The 13,701-nt window shown below is 43.0% G+C and overlaps 1 protein-coding gene across 1 annotated transcript in view; it reads left to right on the top strand.

The window, feature by feature from the left end:
- Ola1 (Obg like ATPase 1) overlaps window positions 1-3,244 on the top strand; it is a 116,714-nt gene extending 113,470 nt beyond the window's left edge. Inside the window, exon 11 of the mRNA XM_032903490.1 lies at window positions 2,717-3,244. Coding sequence (XP_032759381.1) covers window positions 2,717-2,818 — 102 coding nt within the window. The 3' untranslated portion in view covers window positions 2,819-3,244. The remainder of the gene's footprint in view (window positions 1-2,716) is intronic.
- The last annotated feature ends 10,457 nt before the right edge of the window (window positions 3,245-13,701 follow it).

The following is a 13,701-nucleotide window of genomic DNA, read 5'->3' as shown; positions in this document are numbered from 1 at the left end:
CCAAATGATTTTTAATGTACATTCTATTGCAAAATTCATTTTTCTCGCTTGTTTGAGTCTTCACAGAGAAACTTGTTAATATCCAATAAGTAAATAGTTCACCTTACTCAAAGTTGACCTGGTAGGAAGCTTCTTTGATTTAATTTGAAGACTGTCATAGAAAATGCCGAGAGATTCAAACAGAACTCTTGTCAACCATTTCATAATTTGAAAGGAATGTGAAAGATATTTCAAGTTTGGTTTATCCTTACCAATATTATTAGAACAGCAGGGCTTTGATGGGACTGTTGGAACCTTAGAACCAGGAAGGGAAAAATCTCCATATAATTGTCTAGATATTGGTTGAGAGCCATTATGATTTACCCCCTCCCTCCAAAAAAGTTACAGTGTACGACTAAACAAATCATTTATTTCACTGGTGTCATCTGTATTGATATAGATAGGTATGCAAATACTGAGAATGAACTTCATCAGGAATGCTAATTAGACTTGGGGAATATCTGATTTCTTTCGTCAACATGTTGTATCATGTTAGCATATATTTCTTTTCATATAAAAATTAAACTGAGGACATTTTCTGTCTCAAGTCTCCAGAGATGGAACTTGTATACTTATATATGCTAAGTCAGTACTTACCAAACCTTAGTTTACTTTGTTGTAATAAACCTAGGAAAAATGAATTGTGAATACTTTCTTAACAATTCAGAAACTGTAATGTATAATACAATGATATTTCCTCCTTATACTAATATGTAAGGCTGAGCACTTTCTATCATAAATTGACAAAGTTCAGCTTCTGGCTTCCACCTAGAGTACCACTAAATATCTCATGTATTTTTAACTTTCAAAACTAACATTTAAATTTTGAGCTCTATAAATGAAGAACTTATGAGCTGCTTTTTTTGTGCTCTTTAACAGTGTTACTTGTACGTGATAAGGAAGTTTGAGGTTGCAAACAGGACTGTGTATGCATGTGTGTGTGTGTGTGCGTGCGCGTGTATGTGTGTGTGCGCGTGTGTGTGTGCGTGTGTGTGTGTGCGCGTGTGTGTGTGTGTGTGTGTGTGTGTGTGTGTCTACCACCAGTGCAGCATAGCTAATTCAGTGCAGGGCTGTGAACATACACTGAATAGCTCTTTGGGCTTTGTAGTCTACCGGGATATCACACTGTTAGCAATCATATCTGCTTAGGCAAAGCTGCCTTCTACAGATGGCTGCTTTCAAGTGCAAATGAACTGCTAGACGTGTCTTGTTTAATACATACTCAAGATTCACAAATGGGTATTGATTTTTTTTTTCAACCAGTGTTTCTGATAGCAGTGGAAATGGATTAAATGGTCTCTAGAGAAATTTAAAGAAACACTGTCACTATTAATAGTAAACTTGAGTATAATAAAGTATATAAACTTATACTAATGTGTCATGTCAATGTGCGTTTCCTTTAACTTGTACGTGCAGTTTTATAACAGCAGGCTTAGATCCTAGAAGTAAGTACCACATAGTTTTCAGTGCATCATGTCTTTACAGAAGTCCTGTGATTGTTTATTAGTATGTCTTCTAGAATGACACGGTGCACCGTCTCTTTGAAGGTAACGTTCCTATTAATAGCATATTGCTATTAGGCAAGGTCCTTTGTATAGCACACTATCAAAAATACGCTTATAAAGGCTCTTCAGTCTGGCTTGTTGATGTAAACCTCAGATGTATGGTCTTCGTTATGTTTCATTGTGATAAATATAATTTTGCTTGACTTTGAACTTTCAATATTGTCAAAGGAAAGTAGTCATCTTACATTAGACACAGTTTTCATGTTGTCAAGCAAAACACTTTTGAGGATTTGGATGCCATTGTTGAGTGGTTGGAGCAAGGGTCACAAGAGTCTGATAATTGCTGAGTGTTAAGTGTGGGTGCTCAGGAGCCTGAAATGTGTGCTGTGCCATGGGGTGAGCCTGGTTTGTTCGTGTGTAATTGCCAAGAGCAGGTTTAGATCTGCACACCAGCAGGTGGAATCATTTCTTTGCTCACTGATTTACAAGTGGGAAAATGTCTGACTGCAGTTCCAACCTGTAAGAGTCTGCTGGGAAGCAGCTCTGTCAGAAAACTTCCAAGATAACATTCAGGACGCACACATGTCAGTGCCGTTGCCATGCGGGAACAGGGGCTACAAGAAATTCAAATGCGTGTGCACAGTTGAGCAGTTTTTCTCAGAGCAAATGTCTTTAAGACATCACTAAAAGAATTTCTTTAACACACAAACAAAGTGTGTGGCTCTTTCTGCCTCATTTGATCAGTTTCTCACAGTGATTTGCTGGATGTTTGTAGACACCTCAGAAATGTACCATGAGCAGAATGTAATGAAACTTAAGGACATTGGTATAATTTACATTTACATGTGAACAGTTAGTGAGACTGCATTATGATTGGTACACACGTGTGGAAGCTCAGTCCTGTCCAAACCGGAAGTTTTTGCTTTTCCTGTTTTCCTTTAGGACTCATGTGCCTCCCCACACTTCCCTTCTTTTCCATTGTCTTTAACATGGCCCGGGGAGCATTTGCTTCATTTGTTTCTCCTCCCTTTCCTGGGAGTCTGTATATAAGTTACAAGGCATTTCTCCTGTTTGTCCTGTGTATTTGGTTATAAGCAGTAAGCCGGTTCCTCTAGTTTTCCTGTGTATTTGGTTATAAGTAATAAGCCATTTCCTGTTTTTCCTATTTGCAGGCTGCTGGAAAATACAGACAACAAGGGAGGAATTATATTGTTGAAGATGGAGATATTATCTTCTTCAAATTTAATACACCTCAGCAATCAAAAAAGAAATAAATCTAGTTATCACCCAGATCGACATACAGCTTCTAAAATGCATATATTGGGTTTGGGGGAAAGGGGTTGTTTTTTAAATTAAAGTTTCTGAAATCTAAAGAGACAGTTAGGAGTGGAAATCTTCTACAAACAAATTATTTTTTATTTGTTTTAAAATTATAAGATACTCTGTACCTTCAATGAAATGCAAGTTACTAAGCGTGAACGGCTTTGCTTTTTCACGTGATTAAGACCCTACTTCAAACTGTAGAAGCTTTTCAAGAGCCATATTACTCTCCTGATACTTCATTAATCTCCATCATGTATGCCAAGCCTGACACATGTGACAGAGAAGACAATGTGGCTTGCTCCTTTTTGAATCTAAAGATAATGCATGTTTTACAGTACTCCAGATGTCTACACTCAATAAAACATTTGACAAAACCAGCCTTGGTGTGTTTGGGGATGTCTGTATTGACTGACTGTGGTGTGCTGAATGCGATATGGCATCTGCCGGCTGCTGATTACAGAATTTAAGGCGTGCGTGTGACGCAGGGACTGGCAGTGTGGGGCAGCTGCAATTGTGTCCTAAAAGTGAGTCTTTCATGGGAATTAGAAGAAGAATATGCCAGGGATTGTCTCAGAAAAAGTTAATTAATTTGTAGGTGGACATTTATTGAAAGATGACAGCAGTGATTCTGCAGGGGTTGTAGGACAGGTGACTCTGGCCAGAAAGAAAACCATTTTCTCCAACGTCAGTGAATCCTGGTTGTTGTTACTGCCCTAACCAAATGGAAGCCATCTTTATTCTCACTTTTCTTTAAAATTACTCAATTGTAAAAACTGACCATTTTGTTTCTGAAAGTCGCGTTTTTATTTCAATTCCAATTCATATACTGGTTCTAAAACTTCCAAAACGAATTCAACTACTTCTTAAAAATAGTTCATTTTTAAACTTCTTTTACGCTTGCCGTCGAGGTATTTGCAGCCAGTTGAAAACTGGGCATGCGTGTAAGTCAGGAACCTTTAGACTCATAGCGAGTGAGCAAATGCTGACAATTTAGTGGCCTCTGATCATCTGCCATGCCACTTGTCCCTTCAGAGAGTCATCCTCAACTCCTTCCTTCCTGAATGCCCCTTTTGCCTCCATGTAAACATTCTTGTGAGCCGTTCTGGGCTCCACAGCACAAGTGCAGCCATTTGCATGAAATGGAGGGTCATACCCGGACCAGCCATCACTCTGCTGTACTACTGTGTCCTATTAAAGATGCAGAATGTGTAACACCAAAGGGGAGGAAAGGTATTTCTTGTGGAGATTGAGCTGCCCTGAGGAGAGATTTTAAAGCAGACTCCTGGCCCGGTGGTACAAGCCTGTAATCCCAGCACTCAGGGTCTGAGGCAGGAGGATGGTGAACTCAAGGCCCTCCTGAGCAACAGAGTGCAACCCTGCCTCAAAACACAGAGTGAAGCGAAACATGGCGGCTCACCACCTACAATCTCAGCATGTGGGAGTCGACCAAGACCGCACAGTGATGTTCCAGGCTAGAGAATTATAAATAAGCAATAGATGGGATACCATGGGGTAGTGGATGTATGGTGACTGCAGTGAAACAAGGCCACACTTGCTCTGAGAAGCCCTTACTGTGTCTGCATTTGGACCACATGTAGCTTAGCAACTCTTCGGGCATTTGGGTACCACAAGGAGAAAACAAATACTTTGCTTCTGCACTGGTGTACAAAAAGCTTGAAGATGCTCAAACGCAGCTCTCCAGCTTCTCATGTGATGGCTACACACTATGGGAGTGAACCACTGGCAGGGGAAAGAAAGACCATCTGAGGTGAGACTGAAACTGGAAGTTAAAAATGTGCAGCATGGGGCTGGGGATTTAGCTCAGTGGTAGAGTGCTTGCCTAGGAAGCGCAAGGCCCTGGGTTCGGTCCCCAGCTCCGGGAAAAAAAAAAAAATGTGCAGCATACAAAATTGCATGCTCTACACAAGTTGAGGATTCTGGGAACTGTTGCCTGTCGATAAGAAGGTGTCTGAAATGCTTTCAACAATGTACATGTATACACTATAGTTTGTATATTTTTAGAATTTTAAGGAAATGTTTTTTGCACCTCTCTAAGTTCAGCCCGAATTTGTACTCTGGGGATCTGACTTATGCCAAAAGCTTGGGGAAATGTTTTGATAGTCTCTGGTTGAGTTTTCTCATGTTGCCTTTATGACTTTTGCATTGCGCTGAGCATGGCTTGGATCAGAACCAGGGCTTCTGAGGAAGCCAAGTCTTCTTAGTGGTTCATGACTCATCTGGTTCTGAATAAAGGTTTTGTTCACATATAATTTGCCAGCATCATGCTGGAGCGAGTGTTCCTCCGAGTGATTTATCAGCATGCCACAATGCTGACCACTCCTAGCTGTCCCTGTGATGTTCCCAGCTTTCTGATTGTGACTCTGCCTCAGACACCCTGTGTCAAGGGCAGAATTTCTTACTCTGTCATTTTTTCTTACCAATCTACTTTATTTAACATTTTGTCTGACCCTTCAGACAGGTTGGATCTTATGACTGATTCCTTATACTGGAAAAGTGGATCTTGACATATTTTTAAGCTTCTAGTAACACAACATCTTAAAAGAAGGCTTTGACTTTTGAGTGATTGGGGGCAGGGGGGGGGCTCCTTATAAAAAACTGGCAGTTCTGGGCTGGCAAGATGGCTGAGGGTAAGGTTACTTGCTGCCAAATCTGGTGAAACATGTACAGTCCTTGAAACCCATATGATGGAAAGAAAGAACCAGCTGCTTACTCTAAGTTGTCCTCTGGCCCCTACACGCATGTTCACAAGTACACACATGCATGTGTACACACATGAAAAATGAATTAGGGGTTGGGGATTTAGCTCAGTGGTAGAGCGCTTGCCTAGCAAGTGCAAGGCCCTGGGTTCGGTCCCCAGCTCCGAAAAAAAAAGAAAAAAAGAAAAAAAGAAAAATGAATTAATTCTTTTAAAGTTTTATTGGCAATTCTGTCTGGGTTGGGTGGTGCTGTCTTCTGTGCAATGGTACAAGTAAAGTTGGAAGAGATAAGTGGGCGTCCTCTATTGAGGATACATTTGTCTTGATCAGTAAATCAGTTTATTATTAGCCTTGCCACTAGAAGGTCACAGTGAAGTGATGTACACAGATATTTTTTTTAAAAGGCACAGAAGACAGCTCCAGGACAAGGCAGATTTCCTAATGAAGCAGAAGGAACTCCAGGCCGTCATGGAGTTGGGTCCTCAGATCCGGCTTTCTCACTCCAGTTTATGTCCCAAGCTAAGAAGGTCTTACTCCAGAGCCATCTCCTGTGCACGTCTTTGCTTTCGTGTTGTGAGGGAGCAAGTCCTTCACACTCTGGCAAGTAGCTAAGGAAGAAGCCTTTAGGTTGGGGACAGCTTACATGACCTGCACTTGAAGGTCCAAAGGCCAGCCAGGAAAGTCATACATCCTGTTGCCACCAAATATGGAAGAAAAGGGCAGTGTGGGGGTCACCACATCCTTTGACTCTTCTGCTCTCTGTATATTTTTTTTCTTTGTAGAAGTGGGGGTAAGTCTGGTGAAGCACCATCTTGGGTGCCTCAGCGTCAACAGTGTGTCACATCTGTAAGTTATGTTCTATTCATATTGTCCTAGTCTTCTGTACAGTTCTATTATAAAGCTACGCTGGTCAAAGCTGCCTGCTGCTGATTGAAGGAGGTTCTTTGCAACTTGATTGTGTGTTCCTTCCCTGTTTTCCCTTTGAGGGGACTCATTAATCTCACACACAAGGTCAACACCCTAAGGCAGCAATTCTCAACCTCTGGGCTGTGACCCCTGTGAGGACTGAATGGCCCTTTCACAGGGATCGCCTAGAACCATCAGAAAACACATATTTACATTACGATTTGTAACAGCAAAATTACAGCTATGAAGTAGCAATGAAATAATTTTATGGTTGGGGGTCACCACACCATGAGGAACTGGATTCAAGAGTCACAGGATTAGGGAGGTTGAAAAGCACTGCCCTAAGGAATAGTGGAGCAGCAGTATGGCAGTAACCTGCATCTGGGGCAGGGGTGTCCAGTACCCTGGCCGCTTACCATGAAAAGAAAAGTGAGTGTAAGCTACTGTGTCTGAGCTAGCATTTGTGTAGTAACAGGCATGGTTGTCTCCACAGCCCTTCGGTGCAATGTCATTCCTGCTCTACTGTGAGTGCAGTGGATAGAGCGAAGTGGGCTTTTGATCAGATCTGGATTCCACTTAGATGTCAGCCAATGCCAATTACTCTTATAGCCTCAGTGTCTTTGTAGGTGTGACAGAATAACACTGGTACATTAATAGGTTAAATAGCCTATGGAAGGGCTAGGGAAAGAGCCAATAACAGACCTCTAGGTAGTGCACACAGGAGAGAATTACGGAACATGTTTTTCTATGATTCTGTAAAAAGCTGGCCTCTAGAAGCTACCCAGAATGGTATTGTGAACTGATAAATTGTATTCCAAAAGCTATACCTTAGTATTTGAAATTTAAAGTTAAATTTATGCCTCACCTAAAATTGAGACAGTACTTCCAGGGTACCTCCAAATTTTTATTCAGCATTAATGCTACTGTGGTAATGAAGGAACCCCTTGGCAGCAAAAGAAAAGAACCAGGCTCTCAAACTCTCAGCTCAGTGATGGAGGCCGTCGGTTATCATCTTGTCTATGACTTGTACAGACAGAAATTAGATTCCCTAGCCAAAACTGCATACACAGCTCACTGTTTTCTATTTCTAAAATTTTAAAGCCAGTACAGAACAGTAACTGTTAGCACTGAATGGCCTTTCCAAGAACAGTATCACATTGGAGAGGCTAAAATGAGAATCCCATTGACTATGGCCAGATAAACTTGAAAGGCTTCAGTGACAGTGTTTCCCATTCAGCTGCCCACCAGCAGCCCTTTAAAAAAGTTACATAGACATGAGAAATTCCAAACATCCTTGTGGGTCCCTTTCTTCCCAGACTCTCCAAACAGTTGGCACCATAAAATCGTAAAGGAGAACTCATCCCAAGAAGTGTGAACTGGAATTTTAAAGGAAGAAAACTTAAAAGGGTCCTACTTAAAATGTGCTGCCCCGTCTCGTCTCGGCATTGTCTCAACACACTGAAGGCTAGAGCATTGGGGTGCAAGGTCAGCCTGGACACCGGGGATCCTGCCTTCCAAAAAAGAAAAACCAAAAAACTGTTCCTTAAATAATATAGGAAATGTTAGATGTTTTTATCTGAAAACTGTTACTCTGGTGTGTGTGTGTGTGTGTGTGTGTGTGTGTGTGTGTGTGTGTGTATTAAACATGTATATTACATATGTGTATACCCAAACATACTATTTCTTTACAGCACACATTCTGGAAAGATGGCTCTGAGATCAGAGGAGACCCAAGTTCAAGCACCCACACCAGGCCACTCATTGCAGCCTGTACTCTAGCTCCTGGACTCTCACACCCTCTTCTCATCTCCGTGGGCACCCACACTCAGACGCACACACATTATCCGTCAACATTTGTGCTCCTTATGTGTTATACCTCAGTTTTAAAAAGGAAACTGCATTTTCCAAGCAGTTGGTAGGGCTACTGTACACACATTACTATAAATTTCGGGTCTTCATGAAATACCCGTGTTTTAATACCGTAAAGATGTTAGTTAAGGTAAAAATCACATCAGTGTACAAGCTGCATACGAAAGCTTGCTAATACTTTAGCCAGCCACATTTCACAACTGAACTAACTGTATGTGTCATTTCAGAAGCTATGATAAAGCACTGCTCCCCATAGAAGGTAAATTATTTTCTGTGATCCAAAGAATTGAAATCTGGTCAGCTGTAATAAGATTCAATTGTAACAGCAAAAACAATTGGAAACAATTTCAAATATCTATCAATTTAGGAAAATGGCAAAATGAATTATAATGCGCCCATACAAAAGAGTACCTTAAGCCATTAAAAAGAATAAAAGTACATCTATATGAGCTGGCATGGAGAAATTGCTCATTCATACTGCTTTGTGAGAGAAGGCACAGAACAGTGCGTGGCATAGAATCCCAGAGGAAAGTTCAGTTAACTGGTATGTGTCCTGCTGAATGGTTAGCCATGAGTTTACATGTACGAATAATTCTACATATATTCTTGCCTAAATGAGACCATCTCATACTTATATTTTTCACTGAAGGGGTCCATTTGAAAGCAACATAAAACTGTCCAGAATTACATTATGTCTGAGGACTTACCTTTATGTGTGTAAGCCAAGACTTGAGAGAAAGGATGTAGCTGTCAGTGCAAATAGGTAGGTGCTTTACTGAAAAAGATATTAAAACCATAAGTTGTAATGTTGAAATAAAATATGGCAGGAGCAATCGGGCAGACACAACATCAAATGCAGAGGCTCTGGCAAGAGAGAGCCTGGTGCCCTGTGGAACAGCAGCTGCGGTGGCTGGCCAGGGTGTACGGGGATGGCCTCCCTGTGATTCAGGACTTTGGATCTCACTCTGGCTTAAGTGGAAAGCCCTTAGTTTTCAAACAAGCCGTGCATTGTGATGTAGATTTTAAAAGGTCAGCTGGCGCACTGCCCCATCTGCCATGTGCTCCCAGTCCAGAGATGGCTGTGAGGAAGAAGCAGGAGCTGGTGGTAGTGCAGAAGAGAGATGGGGGAGGAGGGAGCAGGAAGCCGGCTGCCAGAGGCCAGAACTGCAGCTGACTACCCAAAAGAAGTGTTCTGGGGGGTGGTGTCTGTTTCTAACAGCCACTTTGGTTCTGTTTATTTCGGGTTCTGAGACATGATCTCACTATGTAGCCCAGCCTGGCTTGGAAGTCACTAAAAGGACCAGGCTAGCTTCAAACTTGGGAATCCTCCTGCCTTTGACAGCCCCACGTGCAGAAATTACAGGTGTATCCCACCAAACCTGGCTACTAGCCATGTCTTTAAAGAAACAAAATTCATGTTTATAATGTATCTTATTTAACCCAGGATGCCCACGCTGTTACTTCAGTGTGTGACCAACCTTAAAATTACAAATATGTTTTAAAAGTTAAAAAGCTTTCCTTTCACACAACTTAAGCACCCCTAATCCAAAATGTTTTGAGCACTGATGTGAAAGACATTTGGATTTGAACCATCTGGGATTTAGGGGTTAGAAATGTTCAGTCAAGCGAGGTCTATGCAAATATTCCTAACTCTGAAAACCTCTGTCATCTGAAACACCTGTGGTCCTAAGTGCCTCAGATAAGGGCTACTGTCCTAAGCCCTTCAAATCCCACCGCCACACTGTACGCCATGTTGGGCACATTCCCAGTGCTCAAGAGCTCCATGTCGCCTGTGACTGTAAGACTTTACCTTCCCTCCAGAGGGCTTTAACCTGCCCTCTCAACCACACCTGATCTCCACACCTCATCAGAAACACATTCCCCAGACTGTTTCTTTCTAAGGCTTACAGTGAGGCTTATGATTCATGCCAGTGTGGTTCTGGTGAAGGAAAGACTTAAAATCAAACCCAGACACAGACACACCTGACCGTTACTTTTTCTGGTTGCCTTGACAGCTTAACGGAAGGGTTTAGGGCTGAAGAGATGGCTCAGGGGTTAAGAGCACAGGCTGTTCTTCCAGAGGACCCCTGTTCAATTTCCAGCACCTCACAACCATCTTTTACTCCTGGAACTTTTTGTTCCAGGGGATACAACAACCTCTTCCAGCCTCTGAAGTCCCTAGGTACACAAGTGGTGCACAGACACACACATGCTGACAAAAACCCGTACACATAAAGGACAATGGGATATTTTTGTTGGTTTGTTTTGCTCTTGTTTTGTGAGATAGGGTTTTCTGTTTTCCCTGGCTGTCCTAGATCTCACTCTATAGACCAGGCTGGCCTCGAACTCAGAGATCTGCCTGCCTCTGCCTCACGAGTGCTGGGATTAAAGGCGTGCACCACCGCTGCCTTCCAGCAGAGATAATTTGTTTTGAAGACTTGCTCTCTCTTGCTGTGAGGATTGGATGCAGTCTGTCTGTCATGTGGTAGGGAAGACTGCGAGAGCTTGAGGTGCCAGCCATACATGTTCCATTTGTAGTCCAGGGTCAGGACGTAGAGTACTGGTGCTCAGCTCACCTCCTGTATTCAGTCTGGGACCTCGGCCCATTGACGCAGCCTACCACAGTTTCTATCCCAACAGCTCAACTCCTTTTCCCAATCTGGAAACTCCCTCACTGACATGCCCAGATATTTCTCTCCTGGATTCTAGATCCTGTCACGTTGAGAAGTAATAACTTAGTCAACTGATTTTTTTAATTTATTTTTATTTTTTTATATCTACCACAGGACAGTCAGGTGTGGTAGCTTATGCCTTTAATACCAGCCTGTAAGAGGAGGCAGAGGCCGGAGGATCTCTGTGAGTCTGAGGCCAGCCTAGTCTACATAGTAAGTTCCAGGACAGCCAGAGCTACCTTATCTCAAACAACTACAAAAAATTTTTTTTTCATTGGTACTGGAACAACTGGACAGGAACAATAAAGAGATCTAAATGCAGACCTTACACCCTTCTCAAAAATTTACCTAAAATAAATCTCAAACTGCATTATAGACGTAAATATAAAGCACAAAATGACAGAGCTGGAGGATAAGGCAAAGCCTAGGCAATAACATTTCTGATCAAAGGCCAAAGCGTGGTCCTTGAGAGAGAGGATAGCTGACACTGTAGTAAAATCAGGGTACCATCAAGAACGTGAGAAGACAACGGATGGGAAGGAAACGTTTGCAGAGGATGTGTCTTGTAAAGATCGAGTTTGAACTACTCCCCAAATCATACAAAGACTCTTAAAAGTTGATAAAGAAACAAACTGCCCCCCCATTTTTAAAAGCTTTGAATGTGGGTTCAGAGTGGCCAATAAACACCCTGTGTAGGTAGCAAGTTGTCCATTAGATACAGCATCAGAGATTCACAAGTCTGATACAGGGATACGCTCCCAGAATCAGTACTCAAGGGATAATATTCAAAGCCTGAGGGCAGAGTAGATGGTCTAGACCAGGGCAGGGTTGAGAACAGTGGCGTCTAATGCTTTGACCCTTTAAAACAGTTCTTCATAAGTTTGTTTTTGTTGTTATTTCACAACTGTAATCTTGCTACTGCTTTGAATTGTAAAGCAATTCAATGTTTCCCAATGGTCTTAGGTGACCCCTGTGAAAGGGTTGTTCAACTCCCCAACCCTTGAAAGGGATTGAGGCCCACAGGTTGAGAACCTCTGGTCTAGAGGAAGAGGAAAGATGCCAAGAAGTAGCCTGGTGCAGAGGCATCTAAAAGGCAGCCTGTGAGCAGGCTGCTGGAGAGACATGGATGAAACAGGAAGGAGGCTGTGCTAAGCAGCCACCGGAAGACCACACATCGCAAGTTGCTTCACCAAGGAGAAGTTCCGTACCCTTGGGAAGACCTAACACACACAGGTAGGGTTGACTGGGAGAAGCTGCCAGGAACTGTGCAAGCAAAGGGGGTTTTGTTGTTTTGTTGAGTTAGTTCATGGACTGGAAAGTGCCTATGCACATTTGGGTGTTGATAAAGCTTGCTTCTAAGAGAAGAGCTCAGGGCCAACAGATGAGAGAGCAGAGAGCAGCATTGTCCCCTGAGAGCTGCAGGGGCAGAGGCCATGCAGCCTTGGCCCTTTGCAAGTGCTTCCTCCACTGTTGAAGGGCAGGCATGGGGGAGGGGTGGGCAGGGGGAGGGGTGGTGGTGAGAAGGTAGCTGCTGTTTCTAGGTGAAGTTTCAGCCAAAGCCCTTGGCAACAAGTCTGAAAAGGCAGTGGGAGCATGGTGAGGCCCTCGTCAGCTCCAGTTTGTCTGTTTGACTGAGGTCCGACAGCTGGCTCAGAGCCCCAAGCACCTTCCTTCACTACCCCTGGGCGGTGGGAGATGCAGGGTGGCATTCATTATCCTAGACAATGAGCAGCCCAGAGAAGAGCTCTGGCCGCCCAGCGTAGGTCAGCCTCTCTCAGTGACTCAGATCCTCAGGGTCAAGGGACCTCTCAGTAGGTTCCCCTTTGTGTCTTTCTAGTTTTGTCTTCTTGTTCTCAAGAGCTCTTCATATCTGAGCAGTTTTTAGGGTAACTGTCTTAGAGTTTCCATTGCTGTAAAGAGACACCATGACCAAGGCAACTCTTATAAAGGACAATATCTAACTGGGGCTGGCTTACAGGTTCAAAGGTTTATCCATTATCATCATGATGGGAGCATAGCAGCATCCAGGCAGGCATGGTGCTGGAGTTGTACATCTTGTTCTGAAGGCAAACAGGAGAAGTCTGGCTCGTGAACAGCCAGGAGGAGAGTCTTAGAGCCCATCCCCATGGGAACACACTTCCTCCAACACAGACACATCTACTCTAACAAAGACACACTTCCTAATAGTGCCACTGCCTGGGCCAGGCATATTCAAACCAGCACAGTCGCTATTCAAATATACTTATTGTCGCTTAATACAATGTAAGCAGTTTAGCCACCGCCATCAAGGATAGAGATTGTGCGTGTGAGCTGACATAGCCTTGCCTTCAGTCCTTCGAAATCCCAAGAATGTGCAGATGAGAACTCTTGGACTATGGAGTCTCTTGCCCAAGTGGATTAACTAAACCCTATTTAGTAATATCTCCCTTCCAGCTCTAAGGACCCTTGCTTTAGAATTCAGTGTTTTTGGGGTTGGGGATTTAGCTCAGTGGTAGAGCGCTTGCCTAGGAAGCGCAAGGCCCTGGGTTCGATCCCCAGCTCCGAAAAAAAGGAAAAAAAAAAAAAGAATTCAGTGTTTTCATGGCTTCAAACAAAACCTCCCTTCCCTACACAGGGTGAGACAAGCTTATTTACTTTGGTCAGAAGTTGTGGTTAATGATTTCAACCATT

This window comes from Rattus rattus, chromosome 5, assembly GCF_011064425.1.
Source record: "Rattus rattus isolate New Zealand chromosome 5, Rrattus_CSIRO_v1, whole genome shotgun sequence".
NCBI lineage: Eukaryota > Metazoa > Chordata > Mammalia > Rodentia > Muridae > Rattus > Rattus rattus.
This window is presented reverse-complemented; position numbering and strand designations above follow the sequence as displayed.